This window comes from Melozone crissalis, unplaced genomic scaffold (assembly GCF_028551555.1).
Source record: "Melozone crissalis strain CALT ecotype California unplaced genomic scaffold, PUWL_Pcris_2 ptg000027l_1, whole genome shotgun sequence".
NCBI lineage: Eukaryota > Metazoa > Chordata > Aves > Passeriformes > Passerellidae > Melozone > Melozone crissalis.
The window spans coordinates 17,766,473-17,794,239 of record NW_026535805.1 but is presented as its reverse complement, the minus strand read 5'-3'; the positions used below and the strand labels follow the sequence as shown (position 1 = coordinate 17,794,239).

At 37.2% G+C, this 27,767-nt stretch overlaps 1 protein-coding gene across 2 annotated transcripts; it reads right to left on the bottom strand.

The window, feature by feature from the left end:
- Positions 1-26,779, bottom strand: FEZ2 (fasciculation and elongation protein zeta 2). 2 transcript variants are annotated; one of them, XM_054279550.1, is made up of 10 exons: positions 26,510-26,779; positions 24,893-25,001; positions 21,753-21,869; positions 20,162-20,306; positions 17,238-17,506; positions 14,423-14,503; positions 10,593-10,668; positions 8,375-8,440; positions 2,591-2,619; positions 1-2,143 (listed from the first exon to the last, which is right to left on the bottom strand). In XM_054279550.1, the coding sequence occupies exons 1-9, from the start codon at positions 26,743-26,745 to the stop codon at positions 2,609-2,611; spliced, it is 1,110 nt and encodes a 369-aa protein (XP_054135525.1). In that variant the 5' UTR covers positions 26,746-26,779; the 3' UTR covers positions 1-2,143; positions 2,591-2,608. The 2 variants fall into 2 exon arrangements, with proteins under 2 accessions (XP_054135525.1, XP_054135524.1); XM_054279549.1 differs by lacking the exon at positions 2,591-2,619.
- Between the last annotated feature and the right edge of the window lie 988 nt (positions 26,780-27,767).

The following is a 27,767-nucleotide window of genomic DNA, read 5'->3' as shown; positions in this document are numbered from 1 at the left end:
TTAGCATGGTTCTTTTTATTCAAATGCTTTGAGATCTGTTTATGTACATATATAGGTATACATACAATACTTGCCACATTTGGCAATTGTTGTTTAATGCATACAAGGTAAACAGGTACTTTTCATAATGAAACCTTAGTTTAGTCTGATGAGAGGCATGAAATTCCCAAGCAGATGCTTAGCTCACTAAAGCTGTTTCTGGTCTTTATTTCCAGTTTCATTACTTTTAGTAGTTTATGACTTTAAGTCATCCAAGATTTGTTACAAGTAACATTAACTCTGACAGAAGTTTTTTTGTTGTTTTTTTTTTTTTTTTTACAATTTTTTACTCTTCTCTTAATTGTTGTTGTTTTATTTTGTTCCATCTTGTCACTTCAAGCCTCACCAGGAGATTGAAGCACCTCTGAATAATCTCACACAGAGAAATGGTGGGTTTCACATGTGCACTATTTTTAAAATAAAGCAGGGTCATCCCCTTTGCCCATTTCCAGGCATCAACAGTCAACATCAAGAATTTCTACACAAAAAGCATGCCATAATGAATTTATAAAACACCAGCTACAGAAATAAATAGCTGCTTTCTTTTTAGAGAAACCACAAATGAATTAAAATAAAGCAACAAAAAAACTTCTTCACATATGACACACTTATGGAGAGGATCTATTTATTCCTGAGCAGGCTGGCAAGTATACATTGGTGGTCAAGTGGGGGAGAGGGAGGAGAAAAAGAATTTTAAGCTGATAAAGGCACAAAAGACAAAAATATTGAGGCCTTGAGGAAAAAAAAAAACCCGAAAAACATTATGAGAACTATCTTCAAACCATGTTGTTTTACTGATCAAAATAATATTTGGTAAAGATAATAAAGCTGAACATTAAAGATGATGCAAGGTACTCAGGATAAAATTTCTCTTTAACTAACAAAACCCCTGAAGAATTTAGATGAAAACAAACTGAAGAAAACATGTTTATCTCTTTAGAACCTCATATTCCAACACCTTCAGATATTCAGTATATACATCTGGATGAAGAATCAATAGAAATTCAACCTACAAAAAAGCAGGTTTTTTGGGTTTTTTTTTTAAATTAGCACTCCTTACATTTCAATCTCATCTTTCAGGCTGGCAAAATTACTTGTGACAAGTATATAAAGTTGAGAATATGGGATACGTTTCTTTTACAGGATTTATAAAATACATTCTCATCTGTTTGAATGGAGGTACATCATCACAGAGGAGACAGTGCATACAATTTACAAGAGATATTTGTAGTAAAATTCAGAGATACATAACAACAAGCATCTCAACATAATACTAACTTGTAAGCCAGGTGCAAGTTTTTCAAACTGTACATGTATTTTTAAAAAGATACTGCCTTTTAAAATGTTTATATATTGAAGCATTTTCATTAAGATAAAACACCTTTTAAAACCAGTAAAATTATAGCAGCAATATGGGAGAATATCTAAGCCACATGAACATTATTAATTAAAATAAAACCAAACATGAAATATTACATTAGTCAGATGTTTGTGTTAATACCAAGAACAAGTAACACACAATTACTTATGTCAAACCAAGAAATCTGGATTTGTTCATCTATGAATAAATCTGTTGTATACAAAGCAGTGTTGATTGCTGACTTTCACAATCACCTTTCTGGAGTGTCCTGGAGAACTCACTTAAATCTTAAATTCCAAGTCTGACTAACATCATTTTTTCATCTTTGTTTAGGAATTAAGGATGCTTTTAAATATGGATTCCTTAAAATGAAGCTTATTTTATTTACACTATTCAAAGTTTACCTTTCCTTCCAACAACAAAATGTGCAGGAGGATTTACTACATGCTATACAATGAAAAAATAGACTTTAAAAAGTCAGAACAATGCAAGTAAAACTGTACAACGTTTGTTCCCTGCTCCAGTTCATTGCACTATTAAATTAAACTGGATGAGTTGTCATGCCCAGATGACTTACTGTAGGATCAGAAAATCCACACACATGGAGGAGGAGGTAAATGAATACTGATTTAGGAATAGTGCCAAATGAAAAAATACTATGAGTTATATCCAAGGAAAGCTTCTCATCACAGAAAGGAGCATGGCTAATTCTGAAAGGCAGCCCTCTTCATGTAGGACACAGAACTGCAAAAAAACCACAAATACACATTGATAAATATCAGTGAAGTTGATCTGCATAAAAATGTAATGTATATACTAAAATATTTAAGTGTTGGATTCTACCCTATTAGTAGCACGGTCAAATCTAGTAATCAACTGAAACTGGCAATTAAGTTTTCAGCCTCTCTCAAAAGGTAATGAAGTGACACAACCCACTATCTTTAACTAGTATTATCCAGAAATGAGTTAACTAAAGGTCATGTCTTAAATAATGCTTTTTAAAGTGTTAAATCAGAAAACAGAACATTAAATAACAGGTGATGCATGCAGTTATATTTTAAAATATGCATGGACAATTTGAGATTCTAACTCTACTTTCTAATTCTGGTGCGGGTACTAGAATCACACAGCGGCAAGATAAGACATGTCCTTCACGTGTTTCTCATTCCTGTTTCAATGGAAGACACAAACCTCAGAGCAATCCAGCTTTCAAACCAATGCTAGCACAACACAAAAGCAAATAAAGAAGTCAGGTGTAACGATTAAAACAAAAACTTCAAAGGCAAGAAAATAAATGTTCTCATTATCTGAAATACTTGCATAATTTAAAAATAGAACAAGGTGCAAATTCTTGCTTAATTAAAACAAAAGAAATGATAAGCTTTTACTTGAAAGATCAGGAATGAAATAGCAAGGAGAAAGACGGGCAATTTTCCTGCTTTCACGACATCTACATTCAGAAAAAAGAAGAAAACAATACTAGACACTTCATGCATTTTACTAACTACTAATGCATAGCATATTATTTTCAGCACTCTCTTTTTGTCACAATTAATGTTTGAGGACTATTGGAAAAGAACACAAAGCTTAGCAGTAAATACATCTTATAAAGTTTACTGTAATAACACATCTGATTTCAAAGGAAATAATTCCTGCTGTAAGTACACACTTATGTATTTTATATAATAGTTATGTAAGTATTATCCTTGTACACAAAGCTAAATCTTCACATTTTGTAAAAACTGGAAGTTTAAAAGTAGTAATCTTGAAGTAACATGTCTAGATGTGATACCAGATAACCTACCCTAATACTTAATTCTGTGTATACACTGGTTAACATTTCATATGTATCACTGATTTGTTCTGGAAGTAGCTAAATTAAGGAACTCTTGCTTCCAGCAGATTTTGTCAGGTGTTCTTCACTACCCATGTAGCAATAAAACAAGATAATTCCCCTTCCCACAATGCTGTCCTGAGCTTCTACTTCAAACCTGCTGTGAAGTCCATCCCAGCAGGCCCTCTCCCTGTTCTCATGTCCCAAAGAAGCAGAAGCCCCTGTATGGGCATTCAAGCAGGTGCATACATCAGACTCGAGGAGATGTTGGCTTTATAAGGCAACAGCCACCAGCTCAATGCAAACAGCAGTTCCAGTCCCTCTCCTACCTAGATGCTGTTCCCAACAGTATTTCTGTTACTCCCACAACACCTGCTTCTGTCTTGTAGGGTTGAAATTGGCAATTGCTACTTGTGACACTGAAGAGGCAAGCAACTGCACAGAGGCAATTTCTTCAGAAAGCAACCTAAACTTGCATACTGCAAAGATTACAGATGCAACTACACTATATGGAATATACATAATACTAACAATATAAATATTAATTTTTATTATATATATAAAATACTACTTGCATTATTGCACTTGGCAAATTAATCATTATGCAGAAAGTCATTACATTATACACACAAGAAGAAAGACTGAAAGCTTTATAAAGAAAGTAAAAACTCAATGAGCACTGTCCATACCAACACACTTTCATCAAAGGATATGGTACTTACTACTGTTGCACCACCTAAACCCAATGCAGCTACCAGGTATGACACAAACATCTCCATCTGCTTTACAGCCTAACTTGTGCACAAAACACTAAGCTTATTTAGGTCTTTCAATGGACATAAGCACAGAGTTTTCAAATCACACTCTATTAGTTCAACCATCAAAAAAGGCCAATAGAAAGATGAGAAAAACCAGCATTTAAATACTGTGACCTTACTAAGCTGCCAGCTTCAGTCCAGAAGTGTGCTTTCTAAGATAAAGAATTTCAGTCTTGGTTTGGTATTTCTTTCCCTGTCAGTAAATTCATTCCCCTACCCTTTTTCAAATCCCAGCTTTTCCTTCATGACTCCTAGTGATAAAATATAATAACAATATTGGTATATTAAAATACATCCAGAAAAAAATAAGCACAATTGCAAATGTTCATCAATTTCATGTTACCAGCTATTTTAATTCTAAATCTATAAAATATAATATGAATCACACGCTAATGGGAGAAGAACTAGAGTTCACTTGCAAAGCAAATCACTAATTCCCTTTCATTATCTTTAGGTTCAGGATAAAAATGTTCACTGAGAAGTAAAATCAAACAGAACCTCACAAAAGGAAAAATATCCCCATGAAAATAATTTAGGCTGCAATAAGAGAAACATGAACAAGAGAAGATAAGCTGCTACACAGACTCTTCACAGCGTATGTACTTAGTCTGGCTTTGGGATACTTACCTTTGAGGAGATACTCCTTACAGAAAAGATCCAGGGGAGAGCTAAATGACCCCTGGAAAGAGGGACTTAAGCATGACAAGGAAAATGATGATATTTTTAACATTTTGGGGGACACAAGGGGGCAGCAGAAATTGGGGAAAGAAGATGCTTTAAAGAAAGCAAGCACCAGAAATAATTTCAGAACTAATAATCCTACTGAGAAATGCATACAGAGGTGGTTTTATCCCCTAACTTAAAATGACCTGAGTTGTTCTTTTTAATTTCTTTATTACACTGGATTTGCACACACCACGTTTTGAAGATTTCAACTTCCAGCACTTCAGAAGGATTAGCTGGTTATGGAAAAAAAATTCTAAGAATGCTTCATGGTAACACAGAAAGTCAGTAGCAGACCTGCAGAACTGTCCTTCAAGTTCCAGCTTTTGTCCAAACAACCTTACCCAATCATTATCAAATGTAGATCGTGAGTATTAGCACACACAGAGGTGGTCTGTGTCTTCCTACACAATCAAAATTTCAGAATTATTGGGTGTTTAGTTCAAGTTATTCAAGATTACACAGAATTTGTGAATTCTACAAAACACACTGGAATTCAGAGAAAATATAAACTTATTTCACTATCCTCAGAACACCAGTCACGTGGCAAGATTGTGTGTTACATCAACAATTATGCTCAATTTTATGGTTCCATTCACCTTTCTATGTTTACAGCATTCTTCTGTTTGTTCCTTTACATTTACTGACAATACTTTGGCAGTAATTTTTCCTGACATTTTTTTCTTCAGCTTTTGCTTCTGAACAATTTAAGTAACTTTTCAACAGTGACCACTAGTATCTAGGCAAGTCTGTTAATAATTCTGTGGACAGCTATAACACCCACATAAGACTGCTATCCCAATTTTTTACATACCACAGAATAGCAAGACAAAGTGCTGCTTTAAAAAGAATAATCAAGGGTATGTTTGTATGATTTATTTTTTCTGCTCTGTAAAACAGAATATAAAGTTTGAAAAAATTTTTTACCTCTGTGCAGTCATATGCCAAACTGGATTTCCCATAAAGCTACACATCTCCTAATATCACAGGTAATTTACTGTCTGCTTTTTTTGTAGCAAGACTGGAAAAAAGTGATCCTCAAAGGAACATGTACTTAACAGATGTTATCAGAACCGAGTACCTTTGGTGATGTAATTCACACATTTCAAAATTTCATTTCTTGATTAAAGCTTAAGAAAAAGTAATAAAATCCATTCAGTGTAAAATGAATACAATTACCACTACACCATATGGGCTATACCACTGGGTCCAGGACTTTTTTCAGGAAACAAATTTCAACCCTAGATCTTCTTAAAGATTTTTACCCTGCCAAGACACTTTTCATCTTTACAGTGAAAAGAGGAGAATCCTCAAAAAGTAGGTCACTCTTTTTATTTTGGAATTTAAGTAATAGGTTAGAATTTCAGGTATTAAAGCTCAGCTTTGAAGAAAAGCTCAGAAAGTTGATCTAAGCGGTTGTAAAGAATTCAACCAATCTCCTCTTAACAAGCTTTAAAAATAATGTGCAGACAATAGACTGGTGGCTGGGAGTATTTTATGCCATTAAAGCCTTGTAGGAGTTTCAGGTCAGAAATTTTAGTGGCAGAAAAAGAGCAGTAGGTTACAACTTCAGAAACAACTGGAAGACTTTGCCTGTGCCACAGAATATGTCTACAGTACAAGGTAACACTGTTAGCTGAGTTATAAATATTTAACATCATGTCAACATACATATAAAGCTTAGTTAAGGCTATACTGAAAGGAAGAGTAAAATTCTATGCTCACTAGCTCTGCACTCACAACTATCTGAACCACTGAACACACAAATCCACACAGGATGAAGAAAGGCTTGGTTCTCTTCACTAAGGAAGTGGTGGCTGGAGGGAAATTGACTTTTCCTTTCGCTATGAGTGATGTGATTACTCTTCATGTTCCCACAATTTGTGTTTCACAATTTAAAGGTAGTAATGTTTGCATATGATGGATGACCTGTTTGATCCAAGACACTTCAATGCATGATGTTTTTGCAATTGTTGCATCTCACTAGTAGAACATCCTTGGTGATTTTCAAGTAATGAGCATACAAGAGGCAGGAAGCAACTTCAGTTCAAGCTTCCTAGCTCATCCTCTCATATGTTCAGGTAATCTACTTTTATATGCCTCCTTTGCTTTTAAAAAAGATTTCTCCATTTCTCTAAGATGCCAGTTTCTCCTCAATATCCCTGCAATCTGAAAGTTCCTCTGGGTAGCTACATCTAAAAATAAGAGTAGACACTGTGAAAAGCACTGTTAAATCCAGTCACTTACTACCAGATGTATTATGAAAGCAAAAAGTTTTAATTACTGACAACAGTTCATCCTACTGCGTCAAAGATTCTGCTTCACAGAACTACAGTTTAGTGCCATCAAGACTAAAAAAAGCCTTGACCATGATCCTACATGGTTCACATGCTAACACATCTGTCTAATTTAGGAAGAATTTTTAGAAAGAGTAAGTAAACAATGGAAAAATCAAAGGAATCAATGGAAATGATCTCTGCATTCTTATTGTATGTGGCAGGTCTTCAACCCTACACAAAACTTAGAAATGGATCTCTTTCAACAGGAAGTCTGTTGGAGCTTCCAGAATATTGAATGTCTTTTTTCAGATTTTCTGAAGTGACAGCACACTATATGTCATCCATAACTCAAATCTGAAAGTACTTTCAGATATCTGTGAGATGAGATGAGAGTGACTGTAAATTTGTGTAAGAAATACAAAAACCTTTAAAAATCATGAGTGGAGTTTTTAAAGGTGATTGAAGTCAAAAGACAGTATATTTGAAAAAAAGATGAGACTTGGAACACATGATACCAAAAGGAGAGAAAAGCTTTCGCAGCATATGAAAAGCTGAGTATTATACACATTTTGGTGGCAAATAAAATGGCACCCATAATCCTTCTGTACAGGTATTTGTTCAGACCTTGGGAGTTTGATGCATTTGCTAAAGTTTAATCACTTAAGAAAATTGTGTCATATGCCAAGAATTAAGTAAGAACATAAGCATTAGCAAGATCTAGGCAAAAATGAAGTCAGATGAAAAACATTTTAAAATAATTTAACAACTTGGAAACTACCTGGAACAACTTCTTTAAAGCTAAAGCAAACAGTATTTTTTAATGTCTGACATTCTTTAAACACAGCCAATGTGTAAGACTGGCAAATAAATGACTCATACAAAAACTTATAAAATAATATCTAAAGAAGATATAATAAGTAAAATAAATACTCTTCATTATTGATCAGAAGGTAACACTTGAAATTAATCTGTAAGCACTTTGCATAGTAAATACTTTACTACCATGGGTAGTCTGAGTTCCAATTACTGAAAAAACTGTACAATGGAAGATTTTAACTATACCCTTTTCAATTCATGAACCAGACTCCTTTGTTCCTAATGTCATTCAGCAGCTTGCTATATTTTACTAACAAAAACAAAATAAACATATTTTATGTATGAGCTGTACCTCAGAGTGCTTGGACAAAACAGAACATAAATGAGAGCTGTGTTTGATAGAAAGATTCATGAATGCTGTAGGATCACTATTTTCAAACACACATTTTAAGTCAATCAAGTTAATTTAGAATCAAATAAAATCCCTGCTGAGAAGCATACTCACCCTTTAAAATATAGTCTGTTAACAAGCTTGGCACTTTCTCGCTATCCTCTTTCATGGCATGCAGAACTAAAGAAAAAACAAGTCAGATATTTAGTCATAAATGAAACACAACATATAAAACAAATACCTTGGAGCAGTTCCAACTACTCATAGAGATACCACTATGAAATGTAAGAAACCTCCTAAGTGAAAGATGAGAAGATACAATGAGACATCACATCTCCACATTTCACTTGTGTGATTCTCACTGAGCTCCACAGTTTCTGAATGCAAGAGTCCCATCTTGTGTGGTTAATATTACAGTAAAATACCATCAGTCGTAACAACAACAAGCACCTCTTCCCTATAAAAGATTCTTACCAGAAGGAAGTCATGACATGCAAAAACTAAAGTATGCTAACAACTATTGCTGAGCTGGAAATCTCAGGACAGAAAAGCATGCTCCATTACTTAATATCTTTGATCACTACCTCAATTAATGGAAAATGCTGTGAATGATTCTATGGAAATATTAGTGGTGCAGTTCTCCCCTCCCTGAAATGGGGAATGTTATCTGCTGTAGCTTTGAAAAATCTCAACTACATGACTTAATTCAGCATTAACTTACAATAATGCAAAAATGCTATTTTGTGACACACATGAGTAGATCAGGTCCATCTTGCCTACTTCTGAAGAAGGAATGGACAATCATAAACTTGTCCGTGACTACATAAAGAGAAACAATGACTATTTTTTATAAAGTGCTCTGGACACATCTGAAAGAAGCAAAAATACAAAATTCTACTGAAAAGCAGTATTTAATAAACTCCAAATTCCTCATATGAGACTGTAAACTCAAATGATAACAAGTGTTTTATTTCCATTTTTACACTGAAGGAAGACATTAGCGTTCATAACTATGGAGTAATACAGAGCTTTGAAAGAAAAACCAACTGAACAACCCTAAACACCTGCTTTACTGCCTGCTTGAACAACTGCAGAGACAGTGAGTCACAAACCTGCAACTGACTCACAGGATGAAGTTCCAACCAGCCCACAAAAATCAATATTGTAAATACTCTTTACAATGCATTTGTGCAAGACATTTTCTTTAATAAACCATCAAACAACAGAAAATGTTTTGAAGAGGCTTTAATACATGCTTAATAGTGTCAAGTGAAATTTAAATATGGCAAGAGGATAAAATTTCATGGCAAAAATAAACACAAAGAGAAATCCTTTGTCACAAAGTAAGTATGAATTAACACCTAAGGCTGTCTACTGTAGAAAAATAAAGGGAACTTTAATTCCTACTTAAACATTTCATTTACTCTGGAATTTATATAATATGAATTTTCTCTTTCCAGAAAACAACCAATGAGACTTTTACCACCCCTCAGCCACCTGTGGAATCACAGAACTGTTGCTGAAAATCACCTTAAAGATATAGTGAGAGTCTCCACTGAAACCTGATCAAATGCATTCATGCACTCTATCACCTATTTTTAAACTTTTCCTATAAACATCCAATGAAGGAGATGCTACTGACTTCTAAAGATGCTTTGTTGTATTAAACCACCTTAATAAGTACTTTTTAATACAGCCTTGATTTCTTGCAAACTAGAATTTTAAAAAACCCCAATAAAATCCATCAACTAGAGGACTTAGAACTTGTAATAATTTTGAGAATCTGGCCTAAAAAAGGTGTGAAGAGCAGGGAATTCGAAGCATTGTAAAAACTGTGTTTGGTTTGGAATTCCTAATTATCAAAATTTATTGACAAAAAACCCCCCACCAAAACCACAGAGAGAAGCAGGCTATTCTAAAGGCAATCAATGCAATCATTATGGAACTAGTCCTAAGTATCTTGACATCCACTCCATTTTACTGAAGTCATTACAATAACCTCAGTAAAGCACAGCAAATGTAAACAAACAGGGATGTATCAGGCACTGTATGACCAGATTTCATGATATGCAGCCAACATCAAAACATGGGAACATTTACTTCCTGACACATGCAGGTTTCTGGCCTTCAGGGTTTCAGACAGCAGCTAGGAGACAAACCTAACATGAAGCCTCAGGAAACAAGCTGGCCAAAATCCATGGTTAAAATCATTCATCTTTACATACATGCCCTAGAGTAAGAGGGAAGAGAGAACTGGATGGATTCACTGCCTTTGAGCAGCCACAACTGGATATACAATGAGAAAAGGATCATGGGAATTTCATATGCTCACTTTTGGTTAATGTTTGAAGGTCCTCAACAGATGGGGGTCCATTTTTCTTCTCATAAGGAATGACGGTTGTCAAGTACTGTCAAATGAAAAACAGAGTTACTTGACAGTCCTTTCATGCAGCTTTGTTGTTTGCATTTTATTTTGTAAAAATTGTAGCAATTGAAATTGCTAGCTACAAATAATCATATTTCAAATAGATTAAGATTCTACCTTCCCATCTCAGAGCTTTATCACAGAAACCAAGTGTTTTGATTTTTTTTCCAAATTATGTGGCTACTAGAAGTCATGCAGCTAACTGTCTTCCCTGCAAAAAAAATGATGCTGTCCCACAGTTAGGTGAAAATGGAAACAGATGGCTTTCACCTTCTGCTGTTACACACTTCCAACCAAAAAGAACAAGGCAAGCCTAATGAAACAAAATACCCCAGAATACAGAATTTGATTTAAATTATCAGTTTTCATAGCTGAGTGTGCTAACAGATAGTTTCAAACCAACTCCTTTTCAATTTTATTTACTGAAATCTTCAATTTTTGTCTGCTTAAAAAAAAAAAAAAAACACAACAAAATTTCTTAAATCTTTCAAGATTTTCATACCTGCAGTGCAACTAGGATTAATTTTCAAATTCTTGATGTAACCCTGTTGGGTCTTATATTGCATGCATTTTAGGCAACACCTTACTTTGCAGCCTATATGAATGCATATTCTCCTTAAAGAGGTCAGAATTACAAAAGTACTAAAATAGCTGGAATTTTCCCCAATGGAAAAGCTTCCCTAAAGTTCCCTCAAGTCAATTTTTAAGAATTAAAGAGGAACTTTATTCTGGTTTTACAGCTACAAGGCATTAGGCAAAGTTAACCCTCAATGTCTCGTTCAGCTTGACATCTGTGTAGTTCTCCAGGCAAGGAGCAGAGGACATGTGACAAGCAAGGTTAAGGAGCTGCACTTGGCAGGGGGAGGCTGAGGGCTGCCACACACAGCTGTAACACTGCCATGTCTGCAGCAGGATCACACACCTCACACCCAAGCACAACAGCTGCCTAAAAGCCAAGCAGACTCGGCTCAGCAGCACTGAACCCACTGTACAGGTGGTGCTGACACCTCCCCACGACCTTCTGCAAACACAGGGAGCTCTTCTCCCTCCCTTTTCTTCTGGCATTTTTCCATGTTCACTCAGCACAGCAGAGAAGAGTATGCACTGCTTCTCAGGAAACAATCAATTTTCAATTTCTTTTCCAGGAGATGTAACCAAGCATCACCAGAGAACTGTGCTCTTAATAAAATTACCAGAATCTACAGCTAAATATAAGGCTGCTGAATCTGCCAATGGCAGAGATGAAAGTGGATCTACTAACGCAGAAATCAGATTTCTGGCTGACTTTTCCAGCCTTCAGAACTATGTGGCATTCTACCCTTTACCTGCACAATAAAACACTAGGATTTCACTGAACCAAATATAAACTAACCCTGTTTCACTGTACCAAATATCAACGAACCCTGTTTCCCTTTTCCTGTAAACTTCACCTTCCATTTTTTCATCTCTAATAGCAGCAATTAAAAATAGAAAAAGGAATTTCTTAGTTTCCAGAAATACTTTCCTTCTACTCATCAAGTTTGTGGCTGTAACAATCACTCTCTATAAAAGCACTATAAAAACTCATTTCCTGAATTGCTGTGTGAAGATAACGTATTATGAAAAGAATGAAGGAGTGACTGAAGTGTAGCTTACTGACAAGACCAAGTGTTAAATCTGCTGTGACCTCTAAATATTTTAAGCAGATTTGATGACATTATAAAGCAGCAATTCCCACTGCAATTTTTCATCACCTATGAAAAGTGTTTGATATGCCTGAAAATCAAAATGAAGACGACTGTCTTGAATCTTCTTCTGGAAATATGATCCCAGAAAGAGCTACCAACATTTCAATGTCTTTTTTTTTACTACATTACCAGATAGGAACAGGGAGTTCCCACTGGAAGTTTCTCTTTATATGGTGAAAATCTCTTAAATAATTTTTATTTATGTCTCAAACATGCACAGAAAATGGGACTAAGATTTTTAAAAAGAGAAGTACCCACTATGAGACAAAAAATCCTAATCAAACAAAACCCTCCCAAACAAAAACAAATGGAATAGAAAAATGGATTTCAAGGCATTAATCATAACAGAGCTGGTATCTTTTCTACATTCTACTCTACATTTAATTTTAAATTCCTATTTTAAAGTCATATTCCATGACTTGCTTTAAGATACAGGAAAGGGAATATAAAACCCCATAAGAGGCTTTCTATATCCATATGGATATAGAAAAAGATAAATCAGGAGAAAAGTATGATCAACATGAAGAATAACATTAGTAAATTAACTCAAAAAATGACTGGAAGAGTTATTCAGTCACTTTAACAAATGATTATGCTACTTACATCTATATAGGAGGCAGTGAAGGTCTTTTAACCAAAAGTATGATGGGGTGGCATAGCTAGATAAGCTCACTTTATGAAAATATATGATATTTAAAATATCTAAAGATATGGGTATAAACAGCTGTAATTTATGGTTAAGATAACAAAGGAAAAAAGCCCCCAAAACCAAAACAGCACACAGGTACAGCTTTACTAGTAGTGTGATAACAGAGAGTGATAAAAAGTCTTGTTAGGTAAGCTCTGTGCACGTGTTCAAGATCCCCAAAGCTGAGGACAAACAAATAACTGGATCAATGTATTCATAAAATCTCATACATATACTTTGTCTGAGAAAGCAGACAAGCCTTTGATTTCTAGTGTCATGATTGCAGAATGACTTGAGAGGAGCTGTTTTACCTTCTAAACTCCTCTGCAGGATACAACACTCATCTTCTAGACAAAAGCCTAATCAGCCTTGACTTCTAAAGTACCAGTCAATTTATTGCCTCAATGGACTTCTCACCAGGGAAAAAAATAACTCTAATGGACTCCTCTGACAAAACTGCATAAACTAAAATAGTGGGTACACATTAAATAATGTGAAATGCCAATATTTTGTAGTGTGCCAGAAGACTAAACAGCATAAGCATTAGCAGTTCACAAAAATTCAGAATGCAGTTAATAAAATATATACTACAGATCTGAAACAGCAGGCAGGTTATTACTTTGAAATAAAGCATAAGAATCCTGCTTCCAAGGTACACACAACATCTATATAATGCTTCCAAAGTACACACAACATCTATATAATGCCCACTGAAGCTGTCTTTGCTCTACATGTCAGTATTTAAAAAACCAACTAAAAGATACAAACTTGCCTATGCCTGTATTTTATATTGGTAATCTGCAGTGCCCATATTTTGCTACTTTTAAAATCATGCAGTTTTCAAAGGCAAAAGAGTACAGTCTATACATTTTCCAGGTGTTACTCTGGCTTTAGATGCCTCAGCTCTGAACATCTGAAGAAAAAAGAAAACAAAACCTTTCTCCATTACGCAAGTTGCTAATGCTGAAGGCTGAAACACTACATCTAACCTGATACACGTTCTTTGACTGGTTATTAGATTTTTACAGACATGCAATTAAAGCATGCATTATGCTAAAACAGACTTTTAGTCTGGGGTAAGAAATACAGGTTATTAGCTCAGTGCATCAGCGTATCAAGTCTTGAATCTCTTGAGCTGCTGAGGAGAGAAAGAGACTGTAGGCTGATCAGAAGCCTGAGGTAGGGAAGCAGAGATTCCAGCATTTTATCCTGTTTTTTCCTTTCTCAGCATTTATCTTCAGCTACTGTCAATTTTCAAGATCTCAGCTCCTACCAAAAGTGCAAGCAAAGAATGAGAAAAAAGGGAGAAGATAGCCCAGCACCTGTTTCTCTCCACTCGAGTTTCCAAACGTGTGGCGGAAGCCATTCTGTATGACATTTGAGATCCCTTCCATGCTGAAGCGCTAAAAGTAGTGAAAACACAGCAGAAAGACAAAAAAAAAGGGACAGAGAAAAGTTCAGAAGACTATTAATCGGCATTTATCAAGACTCTGAAAGACAAATGACAAGGACAAGCTCGAAGGTGTATTTCAGCACACTTCTATTTCTTCACTCACCTACTTAATTTTTTTTAATTAAAAAGCAAACCTTATAATGGCAGTTAAGCAGTATTTCTACACCAAAATTTAGTCAAACAAAATCTTCACACTGCAGACCTGATAATTCAGATAACTTGCGTTTTATGGCTGTTTAATTTCAAAATGTAAAAAAACAGCATTTCTCAAAGTTCAGCTCACTGTAAAATCCCCTCTAACATCTGTGTTTGAACAGTGTATGTTTAGAGACACTATTGACACCAATTTTTCAGATTTTAAGCATGTACCAGAAACACTGTTCAGAGGTAGTCATTTTCAGCTCCACCTCTTTAAAACTTTTTATGCTTTCATGCTTCCTTTTCCACAATAGAAGCAACAATTAGTATTTCCTGTTTTTGGTAATATCATAAAATATACACAATTAGATAATAATAAACCTGTATTGATTTCAAGCTCCATTGCATGGAATCATGGAATCCAAGTCAAGAAAAAGCAGTACATAATCCAACTACATATTTTTCCTTGAACTTTGTAATCCTTTTAACTTGCTGGAGAAGTAAAAGAAAATCAAAATCAAAACAGTATTGATGTTTAGCATGTGATATAAAATCAGCAAGGGACATGAACATAAAAAGAAGAAACAGCCAAGCTGCTGACACAGGGCAGTATGATGAGCACACCTCAGCCTGTTTATCTGAAAGTATTTATTTATGTGAGAGGAATAAAATGTGCTGGAATACAGTATTATTTTACCTTCTAAAGCACACAAGGTCAGTAAAGTCATAAATTTTGCCAAAGCCACCTTAACTCTTTTAAGATACCGTAGTTGAAGGAACTGGTATCTTCAAGCCCTGACTATTTTTAGCTGCTCCCCTGTTTTCCCTTGTGAAAGAGATAGAAGTTTAAAAGTCTAAGAAACTGATTTACCCAAGGACGGTATCAAGGACAAAAAACTCAAAACACCTGTTTTTTTTAAATATTCAGTTACAGTATCTACAGGAAAATTCATTTTCTTAAGAGTATGACAATTTAGGTCTACTTCCAAGCTTTGTATTTAAATGAGATTTCATTACAGTTAACCAAATAACCAACTAATACATTATTTATTAATAGAAACTCAGTCTTCACAAAGCTGCAAGAACATACTCTCTGTATGCACATTCCCAGCCCAAAGGGATAAAAAAAAAAAAAGGAAAAAAAAAGACTGTTGAAGAAAGGAACCTGGAACCTTGCACCTCTTTCTGGGAAAGGGCTCTCAAATCTGTCCCTGATGACAGTGAAATCTATTTTCAAAGGAATCACACATATGCAGCTACAGTCTCACCTGTGAGCTAGTCTGTTCAACCCCTCTCAGAAAGCAATCTGACACATCTGGATCTTGAAGTGACCAAATACCAAAATGTCTTATCCTGGGACCATGTATGTTATACCCGAAAGCACCATTCAAGTTTCTAATCTTCAAACCAACTAGAACAGTTTGTGAATCACTTGACTCAAGTTCCAAAACAAAGTAATTATTTTTCTTTCTAGGTAGAATATCCCTTTTTGGTTTTCCATGACTGGGAAGGAAACAGGAACTATTCAAAGTGCTCTTGTAAAGGGATGACAATTTTGTATGGTTTTCCAGACATATACTTTCTTAAGTTCCACTAAAACTTAGATACACACACAAACATCTCTCATTTGACAGATGAGATCAGAACCCTATTTGGGGTATATCACAGGTATCTTATGCTTGTAAGTTAAGAAATAAATTCTGAAGTATTAATATTTCATTATAAATGTTTATTCCTTATATTTGAAAAGCAAACCCCAAAAACCTTCTCATGTTGAACTGAAGCATTCTTTCTGGGACTTAGCCAAGATACAAAAGCACATTTTTTGCATCCCATAAGAATCACTAAGAAATTCAAACATTAATATCCCACTTAAGTAATTTTAAATTATACTAGACAGATAAGAAAGAAAAAATTGCATTGACAAGCTAATAACCTGATTTCTTTTGTTCTTTGACTTCTCTCATCCAACTCTACTTGAAAGACATTTTTCCTTTATGTAAAGAATAAAACAAATTATCTCCTCCCTGTACACATGCACTACGCTTTGGCCTCCTTCCTGTCTCCTGTTGAATGTAGTAACTCTGCCACAGGTAGGAGATCCAGGGTAAGACATGCACTTTTTTCCTACCTAGAAACCAGCATGATCAATAAATATCTGTGCAACTACTGCAAGAACAGTACTGAATTGCCTGCAAGACTTACACATACTAAAATTCACACAGTGAAACCAAACACATAAATGAATTTGCCTACTGACAATAGAACGCAGAGAAGCACATCCAAAGACAGTATTTTTTGCAAGAAAGGTGTGCTATTCCCAGGCTGATTTGCAAACAGGTGAAAAATATTTTCTGAATATGAGAGGAGTAAAATATATAGCCCTGTAAAAAAAAATTCTCCACACAAAAAGCTTAAGCCTTGTTTGTGAATGAAGGTATGGAAGCAGGAGTACCAGGTATCTTAATATAACCTACTACTTCCCTTATTGGAAGAAAAACCAACAAAAAATTTAAATGCATGAAGACTTATAAAAATTTTCTTACTGTTCCAGGCATATGACCTCTTTCTTGTTTGCCATTCTGAGGACTACCATTTTTCAGCTTCTTTTTCTTCTTTGCTGTTTCTTTGTGTTCTCTCTGTTTGTTTTGTACTTCAATGAGGACAGAAATGAAGCTGTTTTTCACTTCCTTCTCAAACTCCAGCTCATCTCGTAGAGCCAGCTGCTGCACCAGTTCCTCAGAATAATCCTTAATAGCAGTCTCAATTTCCTCCAGCAGTTCATTTAATTCAGCAACAGACAATCTTTTGACTCCTACAAATAGTTAATATAAAAAGTAATATGTCAAGATTTTAAGCATGAGTAAACTTGTGGGAGTTACAAGAAAAATGTACTCTGAAATTTCTCAAAACAAAAAAATCAGTTTTAAAACCACATAGAACAAAACAATATTGCTAAAGGAATAAACATATTCCAGAGGTGACAAGATTAGCAACAATAAGATGGTTAAATTTTCTTAATTCTGAGACATCTGGGATAATCTGCAAATACGAAGAAAGTGTTGGTAGTTTATGCTCAAAGCTGAACTAAGTGCTAAACTTCTGACACAACTATTAACTATTAGTTTCCTCTGCACTCACTGTTCAAAGGAAAAGGGCTTCCTATTTTCTGAACTATTGGCTGATGCACTACATATGGTGCAATTATGACCAAGAAAATGTTCTGAGGCTTGCTTGGGTTAAAAGAAAGCAGATCTTTGAGGCCTGCTTTCTGTTCCAGTTTAGATCTGACACGCCTAGGAAGCTGGCAAGTCCCAGCAGCTGCTGTGTCAAAGAAAATAATCTTATTTGGCACTTGAGAAACAGCTAGTCCTGATTACACTGACAGATACAATCTGTTTAAGGACACTGCATAGATGCTTGCAATTATTTAATTTCATTGAATTACTCTAGTAAATATCTTGTCTACAAGAATACTTGTAAGGGAAAGCACCTACAGACAAGTGTTGAAAAATACAAATAAGGCCACAAACTACAAAAAAAGTGCAGCTCTTAGAAGCATCAAAGGTAGTAAGTGAAATGTGAATTTTTTCTCTTAAATTACAGCAGGGAAAATTGATTGGAGAAAGCTCCTTGCCACTTACTTAACTGAAGAGAAGGCAATGAAATCTGTTAAGACAATTCTGTGTCAAGGAGCCACAGTTTTGCCAGGTAGCTTAGGCCTTAAACTCTGGTCAAACACTGTAACAGTACTGAGAGAGGGCACCTGTGAGTGCCAACACTTAAAAATCAGCTTCACAGCCTAAAAACCAATTGTTCTAAAACCACAGGTGTAGGTTACCCAACTGCAGTCCTGACTGATGTCAGATCAGTTGTTATTATCAAAGTCTTGACAGGACTACATAGGAAATCCTCAGCTAACACACATGAGTGGAGACAGAGCAATTCAAATGCAGAAGACTACACAGACTGAAACTTAGCAGGCTGAGGAACTCACTTGTGTAACCAGAACTTTATTTTTGGACTGCCTTAATGTATGTCTTCTCCTATCCAAGAAAAAAGTAAATAAAAGTGATTTCCTCCTCTGAATCCTAAATGAATGAAAATCTCTGATCTATCCTATGAAAACCAGAGTTCCTAGGAAAAACCTGTAAAAATTTCAGAGAGATGGAGACCAATTCTGAAGCACCTTCACACACTAAAAATAGGTAGCAAGAGTTTTTAATAAATAGTGACCTGAAAGACATGAAAGCAGATTCTGAGAAACTGCTGCAGCGAAGTTAAATTATCTGCCAAAATAACTCAAGGCACTATTTGGTCAAGACTGACCTTTAAACTGTAAAGATGCAACAGACAAGATGGACTCCTGAGGCAAAGCAAAATTGACATGATATGAAATACTGAGCAAGCTTGATTAGCTCCAAAGCTTAAGACATATGGAACTGTCAGAAAACCAGGAAGCCCTGCTGAACACAATACATTTTGCTCTCACATTCCTGAAATTTATGTGTTGAGACAGTTAAGAGACCATTTTCATGGTTGGAATCTCTTCTATAAATCTGAAATGTAGCAGAAACTCTAAGTCATGCCACAAGAGGTCGGCCAGTTTTCTGAATCTTCTACAGAGTTTGTAGTGTTAACCCAGACTATAGGAAAGAGAGCATCAAACTTTTAAAGAAAGACCAAAGCAGAAAAATCATCTATCAAATATTCTTTGTGTCCCTACTACCTTCTAGAATTCATGTTGACAAATGTAAAGATTACACAAAATTTTCTGTCACAAAACTAATAGTCACAGGCTTTTTTACATGCAATTCAACCTACTACAATTTAATTATTAATCTAATTTCTGCTTTGCTTTTGTATAGAGAAGCACAGATGATTTAATTTGAGTAGAAGATACAAAGGATATTTTTCACTCTTAAGCTTTCTGAAGTGGAATGGAAAGGGAGGACCGAAAAATATGCATGGTCCTTATGGGGCAAAAAAGAAATGGTTGCCTTATTTTTGTGTTACTGTCTACCAAGATATGTTGCAATGACTGAAACTGTACCAAAGGTATGGTAAGCTTTATTTACTGAATAGCATTCAAGAGCTTTAGCTGATCTTAAACAGTGTACTGGCATCAAGAAAGTTTCTCACTTTATAGAAAATAATTAAGTTTCATAAAAAATGGCCAACTTATCACTTTACCCATGAAGGAATCTCACTTCAATGTATCAACCTTCAGAATATTTGCTTTAAATTTAAATTCTGTAAAGTCTTATTTTTGTTCTTAGTCAGAAAGCTGACAAAGGTAAGTCCTCTATGCACTAAATCTATGCTACTATTTCAGAACATTTTGAAAATATTTTTTGAATGCAGATATTTCATAAGAAGGACTTGCTAAGAATCAAACACATGGCAAACTTACCCTTTAAAATATTTTCATTAAGCATAAGAGCAAAAATGCTAAATAAATACCACTTACTCTCTTCATAGCTGTTGTTTGTACTGGATCTCTTGAGGGTCTGAATTTCCTGGGAAAGTATAGAGAGCCGATCTGATTGGGTGGGGGTTTCATCATCTTCTGGATCAGGCGATTCCTGCATCATTTCCTCTATTTCTTCAATCACCTTTGGAAAATGAAAATCCTTATGAAAACCCTCCTACATGAAAAGCTTGCAATTTGAAGCAAAGCTGGATGAAACAACCACCAAGACTAGATGGAAGAGGATCAATAAAATTATACTGACGTTCCCTCCCCATCCTTGCTCTGAGAATAATCACACCTCATAACAGTAAATTGGTGATAGCATTTGAAACCGTGGGGTCATTTCTATATGAAGGTACCCATGATTCTGCTTAAGAGAACTAAATTAAAGAGTAAGCTGGAGTATCTTTCCTGAATATTCAGTTGAAGGAAGACACAACAACAAAAATCAATTACCTCCTCCACTCCTCATTTCACCACACTTCTCTATGTAAAACAAACACCCCTCCCTCCTCCAACCAAAAACCAACAAAATGAAAACAAACAAAAACAACAAAGAAAAAGTCACAAAAAATTCTTTGAAAAACCAAAAAGTCCTCTAAACAGTCTGAAAATCCACTGCGCTTGTGAGAAGTTTTTTGAACTTCTCACATGATCCAACATAACCTGAAGCTGATTTGCATCCCCAGGTATAAGACCTGAGCCAGACAAAAAGTATAACAACAGAAATTCTGTGCACAGATAGCTTACTTTACATCACATAAATTATTACATTTCTACAGGTTAAATCACTAACTAGACATCTGAATAAATAACACAGCAACTTCTAGATGTTTAAAGGCTCTAGGTCAGTGCTGAGATCTAACCCACAGTAAAAAAGAGCCCAGGCAGTTCAAGCAGTCCTGTCTCCTGTACTATTAATAACCATGTTCATCACAGTTCACAGCTTAACCATTGCTTAACCGTTTAAGCAACAACAAAATAGATTATTTGTTTACTTACTAAAGCAGGATCTTAATAGACCTTACTCTCATTAACCTTACTCAGAAGAGCAATTTTCAAGATAACTGAAGTAAATCCATGGATTTGAAGACTTTAGATACCAAGTAATTCGAAATCTTAATAGTAGAAACACTGATCTGCCCTCATGTTAGGCCAAAACTTCAAAGAATTCTCTCTAACAGCAAAGCCCTGTGAAACTATGAACTGCCACACAGTTATGCTGGAAAACTAAAAACTCCACCATACTACTAAGATTCTAAAATATTTTTGCTTTTTACACATACATTTAATTTAGTAGCATTCCTGACTAATTCATGGTAAGAAATACACAAAGATTTCAAAGACCCTGGACTATCACCCTCACCTGAAGTACTGAAACACTTTTCATATCTGAATGATGTAATGCTCTCTCCCACATTATTAAAACCCTAAACAAAGAACAACCAACAAGCTTGGCTACAGTGAAGAGCAAGAACAACAACAACAACAACAACAACAAAAAATAATAATAATAATAATAATAATAATAATAATAATAATAATAAACATTCTACACCAACAAGACTGTCTTTGCTGATCACTTTACCTGCTCTGCTGTGAAGAGTGGCTCTTCATTGATGCAGGAAACAATGATAGAATGCATATCCAACTGTTCTCTCAGCTCTTCATCATCTGACAAGTCAAGGTTCAAGTTGTCATTTACCTAAAAAGCATGAAAAAGTGCATTTATATAAATATATATACACACCCCTAATGTGAGGGTATAAAATGCATGCAAACATGTACAAAAAACAAATGGGTAACTATCACTGAATTTTAAGAATGAAACTGAATCTTGGCCCATAATAATGGAATCAATAGTTCTTTCTGTCAAATAGCCTGGAAAATGAAATCAAAACTGCAACTGGACAAAGTTAAAATAGCTGTCAATCTTTAATGTTGTTAAATAATATCTATATACAAAGACCATACACACACTGACATGCAGACATCTACATGGGAGGCTGTCAAGGAAATAATTAAATCTTAACTGAAGATTGAGAAATGTCTGTGGGGGGTGGAAACCTTGCCTATTATGTCTAATGTTACACAAACCTCTTTAAATGCTTTTATGGTTCCACTTCATCACATAATAAAAGACATGGAAAAAAGCTGAGAAGAGTTGATACTGAATGGTGGTATCAGAACACTGGTATCACCCCAGATTATTTTAAAAAAATGTGTGATTGAATATCTCAGGGTCTTTTCAGAAAGAAAGAGAAGTAACACTGTTCCCATATATACACCACCAAATGACATTCATCCTTTCAAACCAAAGATACACATACACTAAGAGACACAGGTCCCCTCCTTAATAAGTCAGGCATATTTTACTCTCACACAGTGATATATCCTGGTTTACTTACAAAATAGTTTCTGTACTTTGTCTATTGCTACATTCCTGCCTAGAAAAGCCCCTCAAAGCTGCAATGCCCAACATCTGCCATTTGAGCTCAACTGCTTTAACTCATCTCTGGGCTAATTTACAAGCATCATGACAAGCTGTAAAAAGTCCTTGGCCTCACAATATCAGTTTTCAAATTTTCTTGTAATTCCTCCAATTTTCTCAGTTTCTTCAGAAACCTTAATAGTTCTCAGATTCATTTTGAATCTGCAACTGCTATCCCCAGATAGCTCATCTGCAGGGACAAACACACAATTTGCAGTTCTTCAGCCCTCAGAATGAGGTCAAATGTCCACTTTTTTCCACAATCTGAATTCCAGTAACTGTGCAGTGACAAGGCTCCACTATGACTCTCTCTTCACCTCCTACACAGATACACTCCAATTTGGCATTTTTAAATGTCTGCTGTCCTCAAGTATTTTTCCATGCACAAAGGACATGACAACAATGATGGGACAGTAAGCAAGCGTAACAGTTTATCTAGAAGGAGATCTGCTTTCACTCCTGACATCTCCAGAAACATTTTGATAACAGACTAATAAACCACCAAAAATGGCATCAGCTGTAACCTGCACTAAAAGGAACACCTGGCTTTCCACCCAGCCACACTCCATACCTTCTGTCCTCCTGCTAGCAGGGAATGAGCCATTTAAAAGCAATCTAGTGAAAACAAAATAAACAAGGAACTGCACAATCCCATTCCTCACACCACTGTGCACAAAACTTCCACCCAGCTACTTCTTTCACTGTCAGAGATGTATAAAAGTGTGCATAGACTGTCATGTGAAAGAACCAAGATCAGCCTTATTGACCTGGTATCTTTCCCTACTAAAACAGGAGGAGAAATGCTTTCTGCACAATTTTGGTAGCATGATATTAGCTTCAAACGCATCAGGGAAGTGTTGCTTAGCTGTTAGTTTTCATTGTAAGGAAGATAAAACAAGATACTAGCTGGTCCATATGTGCTGTCACATATCCAGCAATGCTGCTGAACACAAAGCAGCAGAAGAAAAGTATGTCAAACACTCCCCACAGCCTTTGCACATCAGAAGGCATTCCATGTGGAGTGAAAGCTGAAAAAACTTCAGATACATTTAATCCACGAATTGGTTTTCTCTCTACTGGCAGCATACCCAAGATTCTTTCTAATCCAGCAACACCACTTTACAATTTTGATGTACTTTCTTCATAACTTCCTGCAAGCAACTTATAAAAACCATGCTAAACATTTTCTTATGTTCTAAACTTAGTTCCTTATCAAGAAATCCATTAGTCTTCCAGTCTATTTTCCCCTGACACAAGGTCACAGCATAGCAGGGTTGTATTTTTAGCTAAACTGTAAGACTTTAATTACTGTAAAACCATTTATAAATCTGAACAAGGACTCAATAAAAATTAGAAGAAACACAAGTCAAATTCAAGGGATAACCATGATATTCAAATCATGAAAATGAGCTCCAAATTTGCAGCTTCCTCTACTGAACCCCAAAGTATCTTCTTCAGCAGAACAATCTTTGCTCCTGTCACAGTAAAAAGCATCTCTTGATTATTTACTAATAATCAATTATCTTTGGCAGAAGCCAAAGCATTACCCAATTTTCAAATATTTTTACCACATAACTGAACTTCACTATGTTTAAAAGATAAGCCACTAGTTTCCTCAGAAAACCTGTGAGATGGGAATTCCTCCCAGCTTTTCCTCATGAGGTGTTTTAATCCACTTTGAAGAGCATCAGAGGACAACCCTTTCTATAAACCTCTCTGAAGCTCTTAATTCCCTGTTCCCGCCCCAGAGAACTATTCTAACTCTTAAATAAGGAAAACAAAACAAGCTCTTGCACTTCAGAGTCTCCTGGGCCACCCTTCTTGCTAAAGAAGCCATCTGACTGTGGAATTAGATGAACTTTGGGAAGTCCTCACTGGATTTACTAAATCAGAGTACTCCTGCTTCTTTTCCTCCCTTACCCAGGCCATTGTTCAACATGAATCATACAGCAGAAAGATTTTATGTGAAACACTTTCTCATTTTACATTTTCTTCTGTCATGCTCTGGCTCTAATGAGGAGTCATCTAAAACTAACCCTGAATTATTCCAGCCCAGGGTGATACAAACACACATCAATGGTTCTTTGATTTTTGAAAAGCTCTCATGTACAATGGCAAGTACTACAAATATTTTCAGCCACTTAAAAACAACATTCTTTTATACAAATGCAAACAGTGTTACTTCCCTGCTGAGTACCAAAGATCCAAAGAGAGCGCTTCTGCTGATCAGAACTTACCCCTTTTTCTGAAAGATTCAGCGTTGGCAAGTGCAAAGCTCTGGTGTGGGAAGATTTCCAGTCAACTGGCATCACATTACCATAATTATCAGTCAAGGCATTCCAAATCCTGAGGAAAAGAATAAAGGAACAAAAATGCAGACCTCAAAACAAGCAGCAACTGAATCAGCAATAACCATATTCCTAATGAGCGTATACCTCTTTCAGTAACTGTATTTTCCTCCCTAAATATTAATCTGCAAATTACTGAAAATATTTTTAGTGTTTTAAAGCTATGAGAAAATGTTTTTTTGATAAATGTAAGTGACTTCCTGTTTTAAGCAACAATGTATGCACAGCAGTGAAAGAAACCAATAAATGAAGACACAGCTTCTATACTAATTATGTAACTACACTCAAAATCCTTTCTGGGGGTGGATGAGCCTCTCCGTCAATGAAATTTGAGCTGAGCTATAAATTACATTCCTAACGTTTAGCAGAGGCTGAGTAGCAAATACTGAGTTCTGAGCCAAACCTTTTCTTTTTTTCCTTTCCATTTATCACAGAATAATGAAAACATACGGATCACACTAAAATTTTGGGAGAATCAATTTTTTCTCTAGGAGAGCTCAGCCCACCACTCTTGTCCTCGGTCAGTCTTTACTGTTTGTAGAGTGTGTATCCTCTCTGGCTGTACTGGAGGCTTGCAAAGGCAGATGTAGGCTGGTGAAGCCGCAGCTCAGTCTGTAGCCACAGCAGCCCCGTGAGCACGCTGCTTCCTCCAGTCCCCAGGCGAGCCCCGCTCCAGGCGCTGTGCTGTGGGTGGATGTTTGCAATGGTTGCCTAGCTAAGGCTCGCAGGAGGCTGGAGGAAAGGCCGAGGCAGACACAGAGGGGCAGACAGAGCCTCGTCACTGCCCAGCGTGATTCATGGTTCACTGAACTTACCTCACTGTTTACACCACTGATCTAGAGTTTTGCGAACAGGCTTTATTTTATTCTTATCTTGGAAGAACAGAGAGACAGCTGAGTTACCTTAAAGTAAGACAGCAGTATTTTTAATAAAGGTAAGCTGACTAAATTCACTATAAAATAAGAAATAGAAGCATTCGTAAAATGATGTTAAAAGCTGTACAGCAGCATGGCCCAGAAAGGCTCTATTCCTCCGGGGAAAAACTCCGAACAATTTTCGCAGTTGCAGCTGCAATTTTGTTCTTCACCTGCTTTCTGCACTTTCCATGTTGAAATTCAAGCAGTGAGACAGAGGACCCTTCGCAAGAAGCTAAGCAAATACTAACCACGGTCACTGCACTTCAGAACAAGTACTTCTCGCCAGCTCGGCGGGGTAAGAGGCTCTGGGATGCTCACACGCTTCCCTGGCAGTCAGGGGGATAAAGCCGGAGGGCTCCCCGTCAAACCCGCGCCGCGACGGCCGAACGCGCCCCCTCGCCGAGGCCCGGCGCTCCCAGCTGCAGCCCCGGGGCGGGGAAAGGCTCCGCTCCCGCAGCCCACAAGCCCTGCTGGGCTCCGCAAGGCCCACGGGCAGCGCTCTCGCAGGGCAGGGCTGGCGGCCCGCGCCAGGCCGGGCCGGGCCGGGCCTCCCCCCCGCTCCCTCTCCGCGCCCCCGGCCCGCACTCACTCGTCGTCCTGCAGCGCGCTCTGCTCCGTGAGCGGCCGCAGCGGAACGCGGCTCTCGCCGCCGCCAGCCCGGGCCTGCGGGGGCTCGAAGCAGAGGGACAGCTTCGCCCCGAGATCCCCGCCGCCCCAGCCGCCCTTGTCGCAGGCAGGCTCGGGGCCGCTCCCCGCGGACGGCTGGAATCCCGAGAAGTCCTGCCAATCGCCTGGGTCTCGCTGCGAGGTCGCCGCCGCCGCCATAGCTGGGGACGCGGCGCTGCGCGCTCCCGGCGGTGCGCGCTCCCGGCGGCGCGCGGCGGGCGGGGCCCGGCTGAGGCGGCGATCGCAGGGCCGAGCTGGGCTGGGCCGGGCCGGGCCGGGCTGAGGGAGCGATCGCCGAGCCGGGCCGGGCAGGGCCGGAGTGGGCTGGGCCAGGCCGGGCTGGCTGAGGCAGTGATCGCAGAGCTGGGCAGGGCTGGGCCGGGCTGAGGGAGCGCCCGCGGAGCCGGGCTGGGGCAGCGATCGCGGAGCCGCACTCAGCGGTGTCCGTACTGACTCACAGCTCCGCGCCGAGTAGGGGCGGCTCATCGGGCAGGAGCGGCAGGCGTAGAATGGTTTGAGTTCGAAGGGACCTTTAAAGATCACCCCGTTTCAGTATACTGCAAATACTCCTGCCGTAGTAGGAGTATTTGCAGTAGTTTTGTTGTAACTTGTTTTTATACTGTCATTGATGCCTCCATTCAGTCACCCAGTACACAAGAATCTAAGCTTTTCTTAGAATCTACTTTTTCTTACCAGCACTGTGACTCCCATGCCCATCCTTTGCTAGCTTTGTATTGCGCCCTTACGTGCAATAGCTTAGGATGGGCTTTTTTTAGATTGTAATTTTTTTTGAGAAGCCATGAATCTTTGATATCCTAAAGTACATACCCGCAGTTTTCTCAGCCTTATTTCCTGATTCAGTTTGAGTTTCTTTTAATTCTCTTTCTGTACTTCCTACTTGATATTTGGCAACACTGCAAGTGGAAAACGCATTCCTAGTTAAGCATTGGAGTGCCACTGAGGTCACCGAAAGGATTTGCATCCTATCCTACTCTGGATTATGACAGACTGATAAACCCTGGTGTAAATAGGCATTCCAAGTATGATCCTTTCAGACATTGTAAGGCAGAGGAGGCCAGGACTACTTATGAGTGTTAAAATGTGGATGCATCACTTGTTTTATACATTGATGTTTTCATTGTTTTATACAGAATGTTCTCTGTTTCATTCTGATGAAAACC